The sequence below is a fragment of the Parambassis ranga genome, chromosome 6, assembly GCF_900634625.1.
Source record: "Parambassis ranga chromosome 6, fParRan2.1, whole genome shotgun sequence".
NCBI lineage: Eukaryota > Metazoa > Chordata > Actinopteri > Ambassidae > Parambassis > Parambassis ranga.
Genome location: NC_041027.1, coordinates 11,793,329 through 11,814,824, shown reverse-complemented (window position 1 = coordinate 11,814,824; position 21,496 = coordinate 11,793,329). Strand labels below are relative to the sequence as shown.

Below are 21,496 nucleotides of genomic sequence, written 5' to 3'. Positions count from 1 at the left end.
TCTCGGTCATGTGAGAGCACACAAAGTCCCTCACACTGTAGTGAACTGCTGTGAACTAAAAAAAAAAAAAAAACGTAAGGCTGCTACACTTACAAACAATGCGAAAATAGCATTAATTATACCAACTGAATCCAAACAAGAAGCCGGTGGCTGCTGTGCACAGCGGTGTGTCTGAGCCTCCAGGCCTCCTTCAAATAAACAGGCCGTCATTGATTCCGGGGCCAAACCTGCAATCTCACTCACTCATTTACTGAAATGTGTGGCCTAATATATTTTTATTTAAAAATTGGGATATTATTTATGATTATATTTTGTTTTTATCAGGTGGACCTCAGGACAATGTTAGAAAAAGACACCATGCAGACCAGTGTTAAGATTTTCTTTCCTTTCTTATTTAAAAATAAATAAATACATAAATAATGTATTTTTGTCCGATAATAAATATTATTTTCTTAGAATAAAATAGTGATAAATAAGGTTTTCTAATATTATTAATATTTTGTCGTAGTAAATAACATACTTTCTAATAATAAATAACTTCCTGCATGGGCTTCACCACTAGGGGCAGCAATGCGCCTGCGCACAATCACAAAGAGGAAGAAGAAGAAGAAGAAGAAGAAGAAACAGGATGAAGAAGAAGAAGACGGTGGAGACAGCTGATGGTGACACATCTTAGGTAATAAAACACCAAGAAAACACAACAGATATGATTATTTTTTAGCTTCCGCAACTTGTTTAAACACAAGGACGAGTCTGTGCGTTTATTATCGAACCGAATACAGTAGCTAGTTTAGCTAAGTGTTACCGAAATGATCCGTGGTGTCATCTGCACAGTAGCCCAGTTAGGGGACATTTTATTTGTGTGTTATGATGAGATGGGATAAGCAGCTACTACAGTAAGGTCGACATTTATGCGGTGTAAAAAAATACGTCGCGATAATTCTTCTATTTTTTTCCTTTCGAAAAGACAGAATTGTAAATACTTTCAATTGGATTTGGTGGCGAAGGAGCTAGCATGAAATATACCGGTTTTCTGCATCCTCATGTATGTAAACAGAGGCTAATCAGGAGCCGAAGGATGTGCTAAGAGTTGATTAAAGTTTTTAAAAGGTCAGGAAATGAGGCTGTAGCAACAGCAAATAGCTTTCCTGTGTAGCTAATGTTTCTCCATCCTTCCAGCAGGTTCTATGCTCCAACTAAAAACTTCAGAAGAAGAAGAAAGAAGCTGTGAAATCTTGGAACTCAGACAGGCAGTGTTACAAAACAATGACAGACTCCTTGATGAGATGCTCTGCCAAGAAATCTACAAGAAGGTCATCAACTGCAGAGGTGGCTGGGGCATCGCAGGCACGCCTCTGCACGCCGCAGTGTCTAAAGGCCACCTCAGCTGTCTGAAGGTCCTGCTGGCCCATGGCGCCCTGGTGGACTGCGTGGACGTCAAGGCGCAGACGCCTCTGTTTGCGGCTGTGCGGCTAAAATACCTGGAGTGTGTTTTGAGTCTGCTCAGAGCTGGCGCCAACCCCAACGGTGATTCGGCCAACAACTGCTCCCCCGTCCTCACTGCTGCACGGGAGGGTGACGCTGAGATACTGAAGCAGCTGCTGAAACACGGCGCGGAGGTCAACACCCGTTCCAAGGTCCTACTCTGGACGTCCAGCGCTAGGGTGTCCAGCGGGCCGCTGTACCTGGCTGCTGTTTACGGACACATGGAGTGTTTCAAACTGCTGCTCCTGTACGGGGCCGACCCGGATTACAACTGCACAGACGCAAAGCTGCTCAGTTCTGTCAAGCAGCCCAAAACTGTGCTGGAGATGTGCCTGAGGCACGGCTGTGGCGTGGAGTACATCCAGCTTCTGATCGACTTCGGAGCGAACGTCTACCTCCCCACACTGATCATCGAGAAGTCCACGAAGCAGAACGAAGCCGTGGAGCTGCTTCTGCAGGAAAGAGGTACGGGAAAACCTGCAGTTTCAGGGTTAGGGTTAAAGAGCAGAAATGCATTTTATCCTCATAGTCATTGGAGCTTAAAAGTATTGCTGTGAGTGTTTGAAATATGTAGTAATATTTTGTCTCCCTGTCACTTCCAGGAAATCCAAAAGCCTTGACTTCACAGTGCCGTCTTGCAGTGAGACAATACCTCAAAAAGATCAACAAGATCCACTGCATCGAGCAGCTGGAGATGCCAACAAGTCTGAAAAACTTCCTGCAATACAAACCAGTCCCGGTCACTGTCCTGTAGATGAGAAAATGTTTATTTTATTTCAGCTTCACTGTCATTTGAGGACTCTGAACCATTTTTTCTGTCTTTTTATTTTTAACTAACATTTGTCTGTGTGCTGTTCTGTCTTCAGTCAGAAGATTAAATGTGTGAATAAGTAGTTTGTTCTGATTTATTCTTAGTACTTACCCCGGAGCTGTGGGTCTGAAGAAAGGATTTCCTTTAGCTCCTAGCTCAGATATCACAAGTTATTTATTTGAGAAGAGATGTTTGCTCTTATGAAAGGTTAAAAAAACCTAAAGTTTAAAAATAAAAAGAAAGTACAGCTCTTACATTTGTTACAACATATTGAGGAAAAAAAATCAAAAAATCATTTTGTTGTTTAATTATATAAATAATTCACATCATTCAGCCTTAAATAATTACATCAACATGTGATTCCTCAGACCAACCTGCAGAGGGCAGGATTCTGTACCTGAAGGTAGAAAAAGGCACAACCTTTTGGAAGCAATATATATATATATATATTAGATACAAGTAAAGGAAATCTGAATAAAATCAACATGTTAATAAAAGTTTGTTATACAGATGTAGCTTCAGAAAGTCACGTTTGGAATGAGCACACCATGACAACGTCATGCCTTGTTGCTTTGCAGAATTACAGGAAGCAAAATATAATCATTTATTTACTAAAAATGTTCAATTGATCATTTTTTGTTTCGCTAAGAAAAAGAAAACCCCAAAAAGCTGCAAGTAAACATTCACCAGTTCTGAAATCAGACAAAAATGTGCATAAATATAGACTTTGATTAAGATTTTGGACGCTGTCAAACATGTCTTACTGAATCACTGCTAGCATGTTAATTACAAAAAATATTCAAGTACCAACTTCCTGTTTTTTTTAGAAAATAGTTTATCAATGAACTTCAAGTTATCAAAATGTGTTTGAAAAAAAAAACACACTTCATTTGGTCCCTTTTACAAACTGAGGTCAGCATCACTGTGGCAACACGGCCACTGAGGGTCTGCTGGTTGCCATGGCGGCCTCAGCCCAGCCCTACGTCTAATGACATCATCACAACAAAGCCCAGGATGGAGGTCCAGGATGCAAGCTTCCCGTTTCCACTGGCAACCAGACAAAAACAGGAAGTTAGCAGGAAAAACAATCGATATGTCCTCAATGTCTTTCTTTCTTTCATCTCTCACCTGACTTGAGCTTCAGGTATGATGTCATCCACCACCACATAGACCATGGCTCCTGCAGCGAACGCCAGCGCATATGGTAACAGAGGTTCTGCCAAAACAATGGCGAGGGCGCCGAGCACCCCAGCTACAGGTTCCACCATCCCGCTCAGCTGACCATACCTGAGGGGGGAAATGTCAAAGTACGTGTTAATGAGTGCTTCAGCTTCCTGACTGTCTTTAGAAACGAACGCGTCTCTTCCTACCAGAATGCGGTCCACGTTGATACCCCTGAACCCCGGAGCGGCAGGCTCACCGCCAAGCCCTCTGGGAAATTCTGGATGCCTATACCAATGGCCAGATTTCTGTAGGGACACAAACAAAGAAGAGTCAGGATCTACTAAGCAAAAATATCAGCAGCTGATTTTCAAAGAATCTTCAGCCAGGACTCCATGCCAACATTCAGATATAACCACCAGTAGAACTGTTGTTGTTGTGCTCTTTATGCACCATATGTTTCATGTAGTTTAACATTTCTTCTTTCTGAGCAGGGTCTGAACTAATCTTAGTACCCAGCTCACAGGACTAATAGCAGCTTAAAGTCCTCACATTGGAGGGCTTATCCATGGTGCTGTAAATCTCATTTTCTTTCTAAGACATCCATGCAGAATGAACAGGACCATCAGGAAGGCGGCCATGTTGTGGGAGAGGACCTGGACTCTCTGACAGAGGTGTGTCAGAGGAGGATGTTGTCCTAAAATAAAGACCGTATTGGACTGTCCCTCTCACCCGCTCCACACTGTGCTGACCAGCTACAGGAGCTCGTTCAGCAACAGACTCCGACTCCCATGATGCACCACTGAGAGACACAGGAAGTCATTCCTGCCTGTCTCAATCAAACTACTGAACTCTGAACTGTAACAGTCACTCAGACACTGTACATTCATACTGGTACATTCATGTCATGCTCTTTACTATGTAAAGGTTTTTATACAGTAGTAAATATGTTCTTCTTTAGATACACCTCAGGGATTTAAATGCTATCTAGGTGTTTAGATATTTATTATATATTTCAATTTCATATTTCAATTTATTCATTTTATTTAATTTCTATTTGTCTGTAACAAAAAAGAATTTCCCCTCGGGGATAAATAAAGTAATTCTGATTCTGATTGTAATCCATGGATAAGTATGTGTCACCTGCAGTGTAATGATTTAGCCACTAGGTGTCAGCAGAATACAACAGCACTAGGATTTTGTTAGCCGCTGAGCCTCATGATACCTGGGAATGATACCTGCGCATCCAGCTGGGATGTTTATTCATGTAATTTGTCCTTCATTATTTGACTGGATTCATTTCCAGGTAAAGATGCCATGATATCTGGTGAGGCACGTAGATGCTCCATAGTTTGTGTATCTTGGAGTCATTATCAATAACTGTATCACTGTAGTCACTATAAAGGTGTATAGTGTGGATGTCAGTCAGGTCCACTTATGTTTTATTTAATATTCAGTACATACATTAACAGATAAAGATGTCTTGTGTCATGTTTACCTCTGTGTCGGTCTTACCTGGCGCTCTCAAAAGTAGCAGATGAAGTCTTTCCTATAGCTCCAAAACCGACTCCTACAGCCAAACCCTCTGCAAGTAAAAAAAAACACAAGGTAACATTTGTTAATTTGTCTACTATGAGAGAGAAGAGCTCAGTATAACTACAGAGCCGGTCCTCCTCTGCATGCTCCGCACACCCCGAGAACCATCCCTCTGCTCTGATGTCCCATTTGTCTCATTTGTCATGCCTGTCACGTGTACTTAAAGTACACACCAGTGAAAAGTGAAAGTGAAAAGGTCACAGAGTGAATCTGCTGTGTGTGTGTAGATGATGCGTAGAATTTCATACCACAAAAAAAATAAAAAGATCCCTGTGTCTACTTCAAACACCAGCAGGGTTATTACTAATACTAAAGCGTGCTAATTCATATTTTAGTGTCCCTCTGTGGCCGGAAATGAAAACACATCACTGAGCACAGGTTGGCTGCAGAGTCACAAATAAGCATCTGAATAAAAATGTGTGTATTGATTCATTTTAATGACGTGAGTTCCTCTGACTCTGGTCCTGCTGGGATAGCTTCTAGATTGAGCTTTTTCTACAGATTCAAACACTCCTTGGTGGTCGGTGGTCTTTTATCTCCATCTCAGGTGAGACACGAGCGCCATTTCATGACTTCCACTATATAATAGAAAAAAGTTGGGTCGTTTTTGACACTGATTTTTCATAAGGTTTGCACTCTCAAAAGACGTTATTTCAATGTTAAAAAATGGACATACAGTGACAGATAATTCACCTTGAAATGGTGTCCATATAACAGCACTTTTCTCAATGTGAGCGCTGGTCTGCCCATCAGGAGCGACTAAGTGTGCTGCCAACCGTGCAAAGATCTACTGCACGCTTGCTGTCAAAGCTTCACTGGTTTCCACTTAAAGTGAAGCGAATCTTTTGAATGCCAATCAACTCAGTATCAGAAGCAGTCTTATCTATCAGAAGCAGATAAGACGGTTGCAATAAAGTAAAACAAGTGCAGCTTGCCAGTTGTTTACTATATAAGATTACTGTAATTGTCCTACACTTCAGAGGACTGAGGAACCATTTTGTCAGTATTTTGCACATCATGGGAAACAAGAGAGAGTCTGTCAGTCGTCTGTCTCCTTCTTTTACTTTGAATACGTGAGATTAATGCTCAGGATGTGTTTCCATCTCCCATTTCGGGCACGAACCCTTCAAAAGCCACTGATCTGTTTTTCCATCTGGAGTGTCCACAGGTGACAAAAATAACTGTGAAGTGAAGAGAAAGAGAGACGCAGCACGGCACACAGGTAAAGCAGATCAGGAGTAGACCAGTCCTGCTTCATCATCATCTAACACCTGTCATTCCCACTGCATAACATTTCACAGCGGCGCTAATAAACCTCCCGTCGACCCATTACAGAGAGAAACTATAGAGGAAAAAGGCTCCTTCAGGTGCACTGTGGGTCTGCGCTACGATCCGTCTCAATCCGCTGGAAGTGTCTGACGTGACACAGAGTCGGCAGAAGGTGTGTGCACCAAAAACCTTCAGTGGAGGTTTAATAAAACATAAGCTGTGAGAGGTTCTGTGTGGATGCACGGCTAGTGCAGGAGTGAGAAGTCTGTATCATAGAAAATCATCATGTTCAACCTTAAAAGACAGATTATTGCAATAATCCAAATATTTTATTAATCCCAGGAGGGAAATTACTTAATAAAATGTTTCTGATTTCTGATTGTTGCATTAAATAATCATTATCGTCATTCAATACTGAGAAAAACAGTTGTATTATCTTCTCTTTTGGCTCAAGAATAAGTGTTTTCCGACAACAACTGCACACCAGTAGCCCTGCTGCGCAGTTGGAAATGTGAGCCGGAGGTTAGGGGGGAGTTTTGCGAGTCCGCTGAGATGGAAGTGTCTTTTTTTGTTTTCCCCTCCAAAACAGAGAGCAGGGTAAGCAGGGGAGCACTAAACACCCACACATCTGTCAGCCCTCCCCTCAGGAGGCTCACTTTTGTAAGGGTTTTGCTGACAGCTGATTGCACGTCACGTGGATCGTTACAATACAGAGAAAACACTTTTAATTAGTAATTAGAAAAAAACATGCAGTCACATTTATGGAATAGCAGAAAAAAGTTCAGGGATCAGCCGACCTTCAAGGAACACCTCACAAAAAAATGCTACATTTGAGTGTTAATACATCCACCAGATACAACACATGGTTAATATGCCTGATGTCGTCCAACCATGGGACCAACACAGCCTCAAACGTCCAGGGTTCAAGCCCCCTGACACCCCAAACTGCTTTCTGCTACCACTGTGATGAGTCGCCGCCACCAGAGAAACATGCACACAGGTTCTGAAAAATGGATCAATATCGAATATTGAGCTTTTTTCCTGGTGAGGACAGGCTGCTCGGGGACATGCACAGGCCGAAGATGGAAAGAGAAGCCACGTCCAGGAACAGTGAGCAAAGAGGATTCACAGAAAGGCAGAACCAGACCATGCAGATGGAAATGCTGGAGTAGGTTTGAAGTGCAGATCCTCTTGTGACCACTGGAGGGCTGGCTCCAAAAGTGAGTCAATTAAAAACTCCTGCTCCGACTCTTTGCCTGTATCGGGACTTTGATGCTGCCAACATGGCAACAAACAGAGACTCAAGACAGCTCTTCAAAACCCTACAGGTGATGATGTCACAGATGGTCCATATTTGCATACAGTTCATGATATTAATAAGCAGTGAAGGCATCCTGCAGCACCCAATGTTGCTCTTTTTGGCCTTTAAAGTTGAGGTGCAGTTGACTAAATTTAGGGATGTACAAAGTGTTAATGCTAAAAACAAGGTTATCCCATGAATTAATGTAGCAAGGCATGGGCTCTTAATTCTAATATATATTATACTGTGTGCCTTTCTGTCCTTGCTTTGGTCCTTGGAGAAAACTTTGAATCTTGTGCTAGTGTCTGGATATAAATTGTGTGTGTGTGTGTGTGTGTGTGTGCCCATCCCATTCGGTTCCTGCTTTATGTTCTATGCTCTTTTAAGTGGCTGCTGCTGACGGGCCATTGTCATGGCAGCCAGTCGTTTCCATTGCACCTTCCCTTTATCTCTTGACACTCCTTTCTCCACTGAGCCTACCATCACTGCACTTTCTTTTTGCTTTTTCAACCACACACCACAGTAACACTGTCCTTTAATCCCTGCTTCACTGGACCTAGCATGGTCGCATTTCAATCAGAAGAAATCAGTTTGATGTAAACTATGCCTTAATCCCCCGCGACACAAAAACAACAACATGTCATATATGTTTTGAATGACTCTAAAACCAACAAAGAAGGGACCGAAACTGGTCATTGAAGTCAAAGTCACACCCTGATTTTGCTATTAAGTTAGGTTGAGAATTAGTTTCACTTCCTGCTCACTCAGAGAATTTAGTAAACAACATGGCTAGAGTCTTAGTTACCATGGTTACAACACCAACCCAGTGTTAGTGACTGACACTGAAGACCTGCCTCCCATTCCAACCATGTGTCCATCAAGGACACAACTGGACTTAAACTCTCTCTGTGCGCTCAGTCGGACCCCCATGTACCCATGCATTGGTCCCCAATTCATGCTTAAGCCATTTTTGGTAGCTGCTGAACAAAAAACATGCAAAACCTGCTCTTTATGCCCCAGACTTCACATATATTCTTACACGTTTCCATTTCTCCAGGTTGCATAACATCTCCATCTCTTTGAAAGGTGTCATTGAAAGAGTTAATCAATGTGATTCACTTAATCTTTGTGTTTTTAAATGCTACTTCACCGCATTGATTGCAACAAAGAGAGTCATGTCTATTGGATATTCTCCGATACAAACACACTATATAGTTTTCAAGGTTGTGTGCAATTTAATGAAACCGTCCAGCAGCACACAGATTACTACCTTTTCCTTTTCTTTTTTTACTGTCACCCAAGCAGCCAGCAGTAACTGCCAGTGACTTCACTCCAGCCATCAAAATAACAGGAATAAGCACTAATGGTGGGAGAAAAAAAAGACGGCCATCAATCTCCGGCTCTGTCTCCGCAGCGTTCAGAGCCTCTTTGAAGATCAGTACGTGTCGTTATGCAGCTGCTGTTTGTGTGGTTCAAGTGGAAGCCTCAGCCTCCAGGCCGAGGGCCTCGTTATCCCAGGGACAGACGGGTGTCAAGAATAAGTGCACTTATCACACACTGTGGTAAAAAGGCTCGCACTAAATGGGGGGTATTATTGAGCATAGAACAACACAGCACATTACTGTTCAATATGTGCATCGAACCTACATTTTTATGTCAAATGACTAATCCAGAGTCCGTGTTTTGCAGCAGTTAGATGACATGATTACTCGGTGAAGAAGCACTTCAAACTGGTCCCTCTTATTACAAAATGTGCATATGCATATGGATGTGGAGCCAGTGCTTTCTAAAGCCCCCCCACTTTAAAAAAAAGTGTCTATCTATATATCAATCTGTCTGTCTATACGAGCACTCAGATAGCGAAATTGTTGTGGACCAAATCTGGCTCACTTCAGCGCTCTCATCTGGCCCACTTATGGCATGAAAGGACGGCACTCAAGGGCTTAGCAATATCTTAGCCAAGTATGCCAGAACACATCCACATCCTCACCTAAATCAACCACATAAACAGCAACTGGGCCACTTTAGACTCACAGGCAGGTTGTGCAGTTTGCTAAGTATGCCACATCTTAGTCTAGTAGTTCTCAAATAGTGGGGGGTGTGGTGAGGTGCCGGGGGGGGGGTTGGGGGTGAGAGGCAGGGGGACCTATAGTATTAATGTCTTTATTCATGCTTGAACGATAAACAAGCCTCCAGTCACTAGGTGGCAGCAGTGTCAGTAGACTAGAAGAAGCACAAAGGTGCACCTGTGTATGTAGAGATGGAGAAGTTTTTGAAAGAAACGAAAAGAAAAACAGATGAGGCGTTAGAGTCAAGGAAAGTGACGATAACCGGCATAAAAAAAGACCAGGAAACACGACGAAGCCTACGTAGCCTTCGGGTTTACCATGAATACGGTCGGAAATGAGGAAAGACCTGTGTCTGTTTTATGCATACCATAACATGGCAGCAAATCACTGAGAACCACTGTCTTAGCTAAAAGAGGCCCACATTAAATCTGAGATTTTAGCCACATATGCTATTCCACATGTGAACCACTAGAGGCGCACCTCCATTTCATCAGGGCCAGATGAAGGCCACCAGCGCCGTATCAATGCTGGACGTGGGCCACATTTGCTTGCTATCAGAGCGGGAAGCTCCCACTTTAGCTTAAGAAAAATTCAAATAAATTATCGACAAGCTTCTACATCATTTTTCTGGCTATCACAGTAATAATTTTACATATACATATGTTATTATTATTATTATTATTATTATGCATTCACACTTCATGGAGCTAAGGTGAATGCACAGAGCATTGACCCAGCCTCCGCCCCCAGCAGCCTGTCACTAACAGCCGCCATGATAGATTCTCCTTCTGTAAACTACATGTGTCCCTAATTTGCTTCATATCTATAATTTATGGAGCAAAACAATTGCTGCACGCTCGGAATATAATACTGCTGGTACTGATTGAACAAATGGAAATCAATCAGGTCTGACGCAGAAAATCATTCCGACAAATGAGGTGTCGTTTTCTCATTAATTATGTGAGCTGCGCTTTAATGTGAGCGAATCGTTAACTGTCTCCATCTCAATGTTCTGCTTTCTATTTTTCAACACTGAATCCATCAGAGTAAATAATGCAGTAATTTCCTTGTAAAGTCAAATGTGGGAAGGCTCATGAAATCTTAATTGAGTGGTCAAAAAAAAAGCAGAGGAGAGATGTCTCAGCACAGCACTGCAGAAGTTTTATGGCAGCATTTCACAGACTGCGGGCGGCAGAAACGACCCGCGAATAATCGTCTAATCAAGGCACCTATATGGGCTCACAACCATAGACGCAATATAAGAGGTAGATTCTGTAGAGTAGTGGTTGAACGGGGAAGTGCATACCCTCCACTAACATGGGAGAGGTGGGGTTTATGACCTATACTGCAACCAACCACCAGGGGGCGATTAGGCTGTTTTGGTCTCACTGCTGGACAGCTCTCGTGTTGTCCATGTTTATATACACAAATCAATCAAAATGCATATTTTTACAGCCATGCACAGACTGTTATTGAATCAACATGGCAGCCATTGATTTTCATATCAGCTTTTCCTGCACTGCTGAGATGTAACGGCCAAAACTTCAATTGTATTTGCTGAACTTTAAATATTGAACACTACCCCTATGTTGCATTAGAAATTCACCTGCCAGTGTGCTGCATGCGGCCTTGTTTGTACTTGACATTTGCTGTATTAACACAGACTGAGGGCTGAACACTTTTCACTCCACAAAATCTGTTCAGAGACTGAGACGATGATAGAGAGTAGCAGCGGTCTCTACACTATATCCAGCATCCAACAGCAGCAGGATCCATACGCACATCTCTAAAGATACTATTAAACTTCGTATGTATTCATGTGAATCTTTTTTTGATGGTTTGGTGGAGCTAAAAGATAAAAGAGACACCAAATACTGAATGCTGCTTTTCCCAGGGTGTCATTTTTGATGTTTTATTGACAGGTGATTCGTCTAATTAGAATTTGCAGAAACGGGACTTGCTGACCTCCGTGTAGTGTTAAATAATTCAAAGGCAATTTCAGGAGGAAACCTGTCTATTTGATGGGATTTTTTTCATCATAAATATTCAAACAATCCTCTGGAAGCGAGGAATAAAAGTGGTATTTGCATTCGAGCGGCCCGGGCGTGTAAACAAGATTTAGGGCAGGATTTGTAAATTCTGCAGTGTGTGCCGTCATGTTTTACTGTTCCGCCTCACATTAACCTCATCCTTATTATCCCTGCAGTGATTTAACTCCCGCGCCCTCTGCACTCATCTCCACAAACTTTCTTTGGGGTTAAATCATGACACGTCTGCTATGCAGCGCTCGTTTGGGCTTGTTATTAGCGGTGGGATTTCTCTGCTACCTTTGCTGTTGCAGACCTAGTTTCACATGTTTCCATAGCAACTTAAGCCTTGTGCTTTTATTGTTCTGCGTCACCTTGAGGTCATTTACAATATTTATGCGACTGTCTACACCAATGAGAAGAGGGCAGAAGAGGCTGTGATTCTGTTTTTAGACCTCTCATTCCATCACAGAGTGAGTAAGTGTTAGCTCAAGAGGAAAACATGCAGCTAAGTGGTGCGTTTCAGGCACATCAATAATCTTAAGCGGTGATCATGACAAGCGATCTGATTGGTTTAAGATATTGTACCTTGTAGTTCATTCAGTTTAGTATATTTTTAGTGCTGCACCTAAACATTATGTCCTATGACTCCTCCTCACCTGGGATGTTGTGAATGGTGATGGCGAGGATGAGGAGAAGAATCCGTCGCCAGCTGCTGCCTGTCCGTCCAGCCCCTTCCTGTTGTTTACTTTCCGTTTCCTGTCCATCAGAGTTGGCCGTGTGGGGTCCTCTCCTCCTCTGGTACACGTCTCCGTTCTCGATTTTGTCTGTGAGGAGAAACGACAGAGACATTTATGCACAGATGCTCGTAAATGGATGCAGGATTGTTATTCATAACCCTGGCGTCTAAAAACATTTAATTAAGCCCTTTGTGGCTCAGTGACCCTGCAGAGCCGACTGCTGTTAAACTGGGCAGCCTCCAGTTGGTAACAATTGCATGACAAAGAGAGCAGCATTCGGCGAGAACACACGGATGCATTCAGGAAAAGGTGATACGAAGGTGATGCATTTGGGCTACAATAATCAGGTTAACTACATTCTTTCAAATGCTAATTAGCGATTATTTTATCCTGAATGTCATAAGGAAATGTACACAAAACCCTCGACACTGCCAGTCACGCTCGGAGTAATGGTGCTTTTCCAATCACTGAAATATTCTGTAACACAATGAAAAAGTTTCTGTGAACAGATAGAAGCGAAAGACTGTGCTAGCCGACCTGTCCCACCCTCAAAACCCTCATTTGATCTGCTGACCTGCTGTTTACAAACCAATGAAGAGCTCCAAAGACAAATCAAGTCAAAATGTCACAGAACATTCATAGACTGTACATAAAGATAGATGATATGACAGCTCCCCAAATGTGAGACCCAAATATCTCATATGTCCCCTTGTTGGCTGGCTGCAGTATAGGTTCTAAGCCCTGGTCCTTGTGGAGTGTGTAAACACACAGCCTGACAACTCTGCCATGACACGAGTGCCCTCTAAGCATCCATCCCTGCGTCATGAAACCAAAGGTTAATAGTCCAAGACAAGCTTGTTATCACGACCCCTCTGCTGGAGGTTACAAATAAATTACATGTTGGTGGACACATTAAAATATAAATACATATAAATATCTGACTGAATGTGCCATTATTTTTAAAATAATCACTTAAAAAATGTTTAAGTGGTTGTTACTTTACTCACACACACACTCACATTCTCAGTCTCTACACTTCTTTTTACCACCACCTCCCTCGTCCATTCGTCTCTCTGCCTCACATACATTCTGCAACGCAAGCAATTGACCTCTATTAGTGCGTTCCAAGTGTCTCGTTTTGGTCACGAAGGCGGCTGTAAATTGGAATTATCTGGCCTGTAAAGGTCAGACTGATCTGGACTTTTGCTCGGGGTGCTCCGGTTATAACCTCAGTCAGCAGACTGACAGAAAAAAAAACCCAAACATTCATCCATTTCACTCCAATTTAACTTCCCAAACCATTACACGGCAGTGTGGACATGACCTCATATAAAAGAGATCATTGTTGTGTCCACTGCAGCGACAATTGTTGTAGGTCTTTCCATCCATTCTACTGTAAAGAACTGTCCTGTTAACTTAATGTCTAAAACAAAGCAATATTATTAACGATAATTTATTTTTCATATGCACAACAACAACAAAGATGAACCCAGCATTGATAAATGAGAGATCCTCCTTTGTGCCTAAGGAGCATCTCCTCTCACCGCAACTGCAAAGTTCAGTTTGTGGAATCTGTCCAATCCAATCGGTCCTCAAATGCACCCTTCCGAGGATGCAGCCCCATGACATTGAAACACCTGTCTAGCTCGCCGCATCACGTGGACTGTCAGTAAAAGACTTCCTGCTCACTCAGACTTGATGTGGTGTGTTTGACCGAGCGTAAATGTAACTATCACATGGAGTTAACATCAGTCATTACAGAGGCTTGTGAAGGCACTGTAGTATAAGTACATGTTTAAAATGTTGACATAGTTTCTGCCTCTGTGCTCTTACCTATGTTTCTACACTGCACTCTAACCACTGTTTCATAATTAATAAATTAATAATTAATTTTGACTTCCTGTCTCTGCACATCAAACAAGCCTACATCAGCTTAGGTTTGTTCCTTCATGCACAGAATCATGTATATCTGTTGTATGTATGAATACAAATACATGTGTACATAATAAGGTGTCAGGTAGGGTGCATTATAAAGCTGATTTCATGAAAAGGCCTCCTGAAGCTATAATTACGCTGAAGCATTTTCGCCCTACATCAACTATAGCAAAACCTTTGTCAACACACATTTCTTTTCTTTATTCTTCAAAGCTCTTATAAAATCCAACCCCCACAGTATGACTCCAGAACCAAAGACAAACAGCCTGAGCCCCATCTTTTTCCAGCGTTGCATACTGGGACAAAAATTAAGCTGTTTACAATCTTCCATCTACAACCAAAACAGAAGTGACAGATGGAGGAACACATAGGCCGAAAGGTGGATAAACAGTTCTGGAGTACTACACGCCAGCTGATGATGTAAAGAAACTTGGCTGCAGAGAACATACACAGATGTATTTCTGTAAACTATTCATCACTGTCTCCATACAGAAGCCTGCTTTCCACAAGGACACTCATTTTTGGACATGGAATGGAAATAAGAAGTACTCTCAGCTCCACTGGAATGCAAGCCAGACGTAAACAACTTGCTGAAGAACATGAAGAGGATGAGCATGCTGTACAGCTGGGGAGGACAAATCCCCAATAGAAGCAGTGGTCGAAACAAACCATGGAAACCTTGAGTTTGAGCCATGGCTGTAGCTACGTTTTTAGCAGTTCTAGAGTTCTAGAAATTGTACTTATCTGTACCTATGTAGCACTTTTCTACCTACTCATAGGTACTCAATGTGTTTACATTACTTCACAGTTACCCTTTTTGCGCACACATAAACACACACATTTACACACCAATGGTGCACACTACATACACTGCATGTAGCTAGGCTAGGAATGAATAACCGCCCAAAGATTCATCAAGATCTGTCTGGTCATAGACAACACTCTGGGTCATTAAACGTCAGAGGACTTTCTGTAAGTAAACTCTACATCCTTTTTGGCTCCACTGACCACCCATACTGTAACACTGTGTATAGATGAGCACATATAATCATCGCATCAACTAGCTTCACAGAACTTTCTGCACGAAGCCTCTCAATGGTGCCTATGGCCATGGTTCTGGAAGTTATATGATGCTTCTTTGACCGTCCTTATCATCAGCACATAAACACCTCTCCATTGCAAAGCCCTCTTTTAAGCATTATATCTGGAAAGAAGGTTTGGAGTAGTTCGAGGAACATGTCGAGTTCAAAGTGTTGCCACTATAAGTCAACACGGAAGCCACAACCCTCATGTCATCAACCTGCAGAGTTACTGCCAGAAGCCCTTAGCTGCTTTGATTACATGAGAGGGGACCTGGACTGCTGGATTCTAATGGGGCTCTATGGCACAGAGAAATTTGTCAGGATTTGGATACATGCTGGTATAATCAGATTATTCTCACAGTGAGGATTCATACAAGCCTAACAAAAACACAGCTGAGTGTCATCAGATGTACGTCTGAGGGGATGTAATCATGCTCATTTGTCGGCTGAAAGAAGAAATCCTCGCATTTTCTTCCTTCTTTCTGCCCAGTGACACATTTAAAATTTTGTGTAGTTCATTGACTCAGTCTCTGACATTGTTTGTTTCCTTTTTTGAAATTCCACTTTGGTTGACCTGACTTAATGAGGGGAAGCGGTTTTGCTGGGGCATCATTAAAGGTTTGCTGAGCTTCTGGGTGAAATAGCAAAAACACATTGTTGCACAATTGACTGTTTACTGTACTGCAAACAGTTTTTTTTAAATGCACAGGTCAAGTGTAAAGCTTAGAGAGGAAAGGACAGGTCGCAAGATGCTTTTAGGACAGCATTATTATTTTTCACTCCTTTCAGAAGTGCAGAAATAAATGGTGTTGTGTATCTGTTGGTCCATTATTGTCCAAGGTCAGCCTAATTTAGGAGGGTAGTAAGTGCAGTAAACACATCTGACCAGCGTTTGACCTTCTCCTGATGAATGATACTATTCAGACTCTTCTATAGGGATTAAAGATTAATCATTGATTTCTTTGGATTTGCTGTTTGCTGCTTAAAGTGTGTTTTCTAACAGGATGCAAGTTGAGAACCAGCAGGGAGCAGATATCCAGAAGCGTGGGTCTATAGGAGGCCAACACCCGTCAGTAGAGATTAATTATGATTTCTGCTTCTCCTTTTAGTGTGCACCAGCTTTTAATATCAAAAGCATCAAACAATGTTTAGAGGTGCTCTGAGGGGCCTTTGTTTTTGCATACAGCAATAAAACACATTAATTTATTTAGCCGGGGCCCTGCATAATTAGCATGATTTACTGCTGAGCTGTTTATACAATGTGGAAAAGCCTTTTAATTCTTGACAGGGTGCTTTTAATGATCAGCTTTCCTTCAAACCACATGTGAAATTTTATTTTGTACACTTTTAAGTTTACTTAAGTCTGACAGTATTCAACAAATTAAAAAAAGACTTCGCTTAGCTCTAGCGTGCTCCGTGAATCTGTCCTCATCAGGACACCCAACAGAGGTGACTGAATTTTTTAAAATAAGGGTTTAAACACACTTTTGTTAAGAGAAATGGTGGAGGATGGTTGTAAAGGCTTTTCCAAAGCCTACCCAGGTACTTCAGGTACTCACCCCGAAATTTACACCGGCCGTGTAATGTAAGCGTAGCGTCAGCCGCTGTTGAACACTTTCATTTAAGTCAATGAGGCACCAGAACACCAGGGGAGAAAATGCTGTAAGAATGAACTCTCGCTGATTTAACATCTCAACTGGCAGAGAAACACAGCCATGTACGAGGAGAGATTTATGTTGGAAGCAGAGAAACATCATTTCATATGATATCACATGCTTTTTATACAGACATACACATCAGAAAGGAAAAGGCAGGAAGAGAAGCAGCAGCTGCTTTCAGAGTGGACTGTGTATGTACGTGTGTTTATGGAGTAAATAGAGGTTTTAGTAATGTGCTCTGTAACCCAGCCTGATACATGTAGAGAGGACATTAACCATCAGGTAAACAGGTAGATTACTACGTGATGTTGTGAATCTCACGGGAGCTTGTAACATAAGCGTGGGTATGCTACACTGTGTGAACTAATGTCATGACCAAAACGTGCTGGATATTACGTGTCCGGTGTAAATCTGATGTAAGAGCTAAAGTAATAAAGTGGAAAAAAATGATTCAACAAAAGATTCTTTGTTTCCTAGATAAAATTCTTGAGTTAACGACCAACATCCATCCATTTCCTCAACCAACCCTGTACTGCAGGGTCACAGGGAGGCTCGGAGACGATCTCTCACAGGGCTTACTTACACACTGGGTCCAGTTTAGAGACCCTATTAACATGCTCCTAACATGGATACCCTTTGATAATTGGGAGGAAGCTGGAGTTTCCATGCAGACAAGAGAAGGATGTACCAGGCAGCCAGATTATTACCGGGAACCTTCTCACTATAAGGCTAACCACTGCAAACAGCAAAATAAAAACATGGCAACAGCCTGATTTAACTGCAGCTAATCTGTCATTAGCTACAGACACATATTGTAGCTATCAACCATGGATCCTGAGCCAAAAAAAAATTCAAGCCAGCCTTAAATAATTATTACTGCTTGTCCCGACCAGACAAGGATAAATAACAGGAAAAAAGTGTGATTCATCTGATAATTAGTTCCTTAAAAACCACAGGGTGTGTGAACCTTGTCTTCACGGGTCATGTTAATAGAGCCACAAATTCAAATGTGCCTTGACAGAGTGTCATCAATGTGATCTGGTGAAAGAAAAAAAAAAAACCTCTCCCTATCCATGACTTTGGACACACACACATTTCATTCCCAGCAGAGCAGCCTATTACTGTGAGTGACAAGTGGGTGGAAACACTTCATTGAGGTGATTAGAGGAAGTCTCTCGTGTGGACTTGCTCACACTCTCTATGAAGGTAACAATAGCCACAGAATACACACAGCTTATTCTGAACTTTTGTCATTTATTGCCAGCACCTTGTATCCACACACACCTGCCTTCATCTCCACTTTTTCCTTTCCCGTCGTCTTCCTCTGTCTTCCACCCACACTCTCTGACTCAGTCTCTTCACCTCTCTCTCTCTCTCTCGCAGCTCTGCCCTGCAGCCTGGCAATCAGATTTCAGATCTGCGCTGTCCCCCCTGTCTTCTGCTGCTTCTGTCTGTCCATTTTGATTGTGATTTCTACCTTAAGAACTTCTAAATAAGACCTCTTCACCCCTCCTCTTCACCACTGGCCTGCTGACCCTAAAATCATTCTTTCTTTTTTTCCACTCCAGTGCTCATCGGTGATCATCCACCTCCTCTACCTCCTCACCTTCATCTGCATCATGCTCCACCTACGCAGCTCGGGTTTTGCCATTTTAAATACCGATATACTGACATGTCTACATTAAATATTTCCCTTGTTTTTGTTGCATGCAATAATTTGCGTTAAAACACACAAGTGGTTTTTGAAAGAGGGCATGATGGATTCCCTATGGTGCCACGACCATTATTCTATTCTCCTTCATTGACATTTTCAAGCTGCTTTAATGATCAGAATCAAAATGCATCATTCAGAAAACTGTGGTTCTTTTGTCTGTACAATGATTACTTTGACAGTTCCCCATTCTAGGATAACTTTCAGAGCGTGGACAATGTGCTGAAAACAGACATGGGGGTCACTGTAGGGGCCCGTCTTAGTGAAATGCACATGACGTTTTTGTGAGTATTGATCTGAGCAGCAGGGCACGTCTGGTTCACAGGAGAAGATTAGAAATCTTTTTTCAGTGACAAAGCTGGCAGGAATGATTGATTGCAAAGGTTCTGCAGCTGAGACTTACAAAAAAAAACAAGTTTTGGATATCAGTGCAGAAAAGGTGAAGATTCCACAGATTAACAAAATGCATGTTGCTTGATTTTTTTTCACACCCTTTGTAAATCTTCAAGTATTATTTATTGGTACTATTTATTGGCTGAGATATATATTATATATTATACATATGACAGATAACAGATAAATCATTATGTTGGCTTGAATTTCAATCAAGTGACTGTAGTGCCAGGAGTACTGTGTTGGAGGAACAGCAATACATCATATCACGTACCATGGAACATCAATGCTTGTGTTAATGGTTAACATTTTAGACCAATTTTAGAATTTGCTGTGTTTTTGTAGCCTATCCAGCCATCCTAATTCATTTTCTCTTCTATACAAAGATTTGGTCTGGTCTCTGTGGACTCGAGTTGGATTTCCAGGGGGGGATATGATTGGTAGGATAGGGTTTCTATTAAGGGGGATCTGAAGGGGAGAGAAAGTCCAGACCCATTTCACACAGAGAGAGTATCTTTTTTTGAGACACGGTAAAGAGGTAAAATATAACTCAGTCACTAACAACCTTGAGCTTTGGCAACTCTAGTGTTATATCCACCTTTTATTCCCAAAAATTTAATTGATATATATGACAACATTGCAGTTTAACCAATTAAAATACAACCATTTTCTTTGCGATTACCCCTTGCCAGTAGGGGGTGCTACAGCACGTTTTAAACCAGTTTTTAGCGTCCCAAAAAGGGGCACACACTGTCATCTTGGACTTTGAACTCACCTCTTCATCACACTAGCAGCATGTCCCTTTATCAGGAATAGAAGGATTCCTTCTACTGATTATATCATACAGTGACGCTCCAGCTGCCCACAGGAAGTGAGTAGAGAGTGAATACTGTTGACGACACATCCTTGGCCTATGGGATATAGACAACCACAGAACGCAGGCAACAATAGCACCACTTCTAATAGCTTGTAAAGCCCTTACAGCAATCACAATAGATGTATTGAGCAGGTGTCCAATCACTGTGCAAGAAATCAGTGAAACTCATATATACAGCTCCACATAGTTCCTATTATATTTAAAAACTAGAAAGCATCCATCCATGTGCATTCCTGCTATGTGTACGTGCTCTCTCACACACGCGTCCTTACCACAGCAGATCCTACACATGCACAAAGCTTACACTCACACCTGTCATCTTTCATGAGTAGTCATTAGCAACGGCGGCTGAATCATCATACCGCTGATTATAACTTTAGTACAGTTACAAAGGCTGCAGCTACCTTGACATTGAGCACTGAAAGCCTGAAACACTGAATCAAAAAAAAAAAAAAGTACACTACAGTGGGTCAGGTCAGAATTTTTTTCACATCCAGTCATGACTTCACTTTTAAACAGTAATGCCAGCCACCCACTAACTGCTACCTGGGAGCTGCCCAGTGTAATCAGAGCGTTTCTGCTGCCGGCCTCTGGGGCACAGGAGTCATGTTTAAGGTCAGTCCTCATCGAGCTTTCTCACCTGCAATGTCCAAACCACCGGAACGGTCAGACCGCACATTTATTCCGTGGTGCTGCCAGCAGTTTTACTATAAAACTACAGTATTATTCAGACACTAACACCTGCATGAAAGAGGTAAAAAGGAAGGATGTGTTGGAAAATGAATCACAGTGGGATTTTTTTGACAACCTCCATTTATTATAGTTAGGCAGGCGGTGGAAAGCTTTGATTGCTGACATTATCAACGGCAGAGAAGCTAATGGTCCTTTACATGGTGCTGGTGCAGATTTCGTCAGTCATGAATGACCTCAGAGGGACGGGTCAGAAGGATTCAAAGAGAGGTATTAATGAAATTCACAGAAAATGTATAGCAAATAGGTGGAAGCAAGGACAGATGAGGTAGAAAAATTAGGAATTAGGTGATGTAGGAGGTGATGGAAAGGAAGGTAGAGGACACTGAAGGAGAAGATAATGGAGGGGGAAAGCAGAGCGTGCGATACATGTTGATTCTCTTACGGTGTGTGTACGGATAAGATCTGATTTCTACCATCACCAACAAACAGTCAAAAGGTCAGAAAAGGTCACAGTAACTTGGAAATACACTGTAGGACCTGGAGAGAGAGAGAGAGAGAGAGAGAGAGGCGAACATGAGAAACAGCCACAGACAAAGATCACTCACTGTACTGATTAACTGTCCAACAGAACAGCCAATAAAGCAGCGCCCACAAATTATTTCAGCCTGGCATGAAAATCTACTGATTAC

General features: G+C 42.0%; 2 protein-coding genes across 4 annotated transcripts in view; one reads left to right on the top strand and one right to left on the bottom strand.

The window, feature by feature from the left end:
- Positions 1-589: 589 nt before the first annotated feature.
- On the top strand, positions 590-2,378 carry LOC114437761 (ankyrin repeat and SOCS box protein 12-like). Of its 2 annotated transcripts, none has more exons than XM_028408644.1 (3): positions 590-676; positions 1,183-1,950; positions 2,088-2,378. In XM_028408644.1, exons 2-3 carry the CDS (start codon positions 1,188-1,190, stop codon positions 2,237-2,239), a joined length of 915 nt encoding a protein of 304 aa, XP_028264445.1. In that variant the 5' UTR covers positions 590-676; positions 1,183-1,187; the 3' UTR covers positions 2,240-2,378. The 2 variants fall into 2 exon arrangements, with proteins under 2 accessions (XP_028264445.1, XP_028264444.1); XM_028408643.1 differs by having other exon boundaries at positions 596-676; positions 1,180-1,950.
- Positions 2,379-2,588: 210 nt separating this feature from the next.
- slc39a11 (solute carrier family 39, member 11) overlaps positions 2,589-21,496 on the bottom strand; it is an 87,634-nt gene continuing 68,726 nt past the window's right edge. For both annotated transcript variants that reach the window (XM_028408641.1, XM_028408642.1), the window contains exons 6-10: positions 12,378-12,545; positions 4,973-5,042; positions 3,667-3,765; positions 3,425-3,583; positions 2,589-3,343 (exon numbers count right to left, since the gene is read on the bottom strand). In XM_028408641.1, coding sequence (XP_028264442.1) covers positions 3,265-3,343; positions 3,425-3,583; positions 3,667-3,765; positions 4,973-5,042; positions 12,378-12,545 — 575 coding nt within the window. In that variant the 3' untranslated portion in view covers positions 2,589-3,264. The remainder of the gene's footprint in view (positions 3,344-3,424; positions 3,584-3,666; positions 3,766-4,972; positions 5,043-12,377; positions 12,546-21,496) is intronic.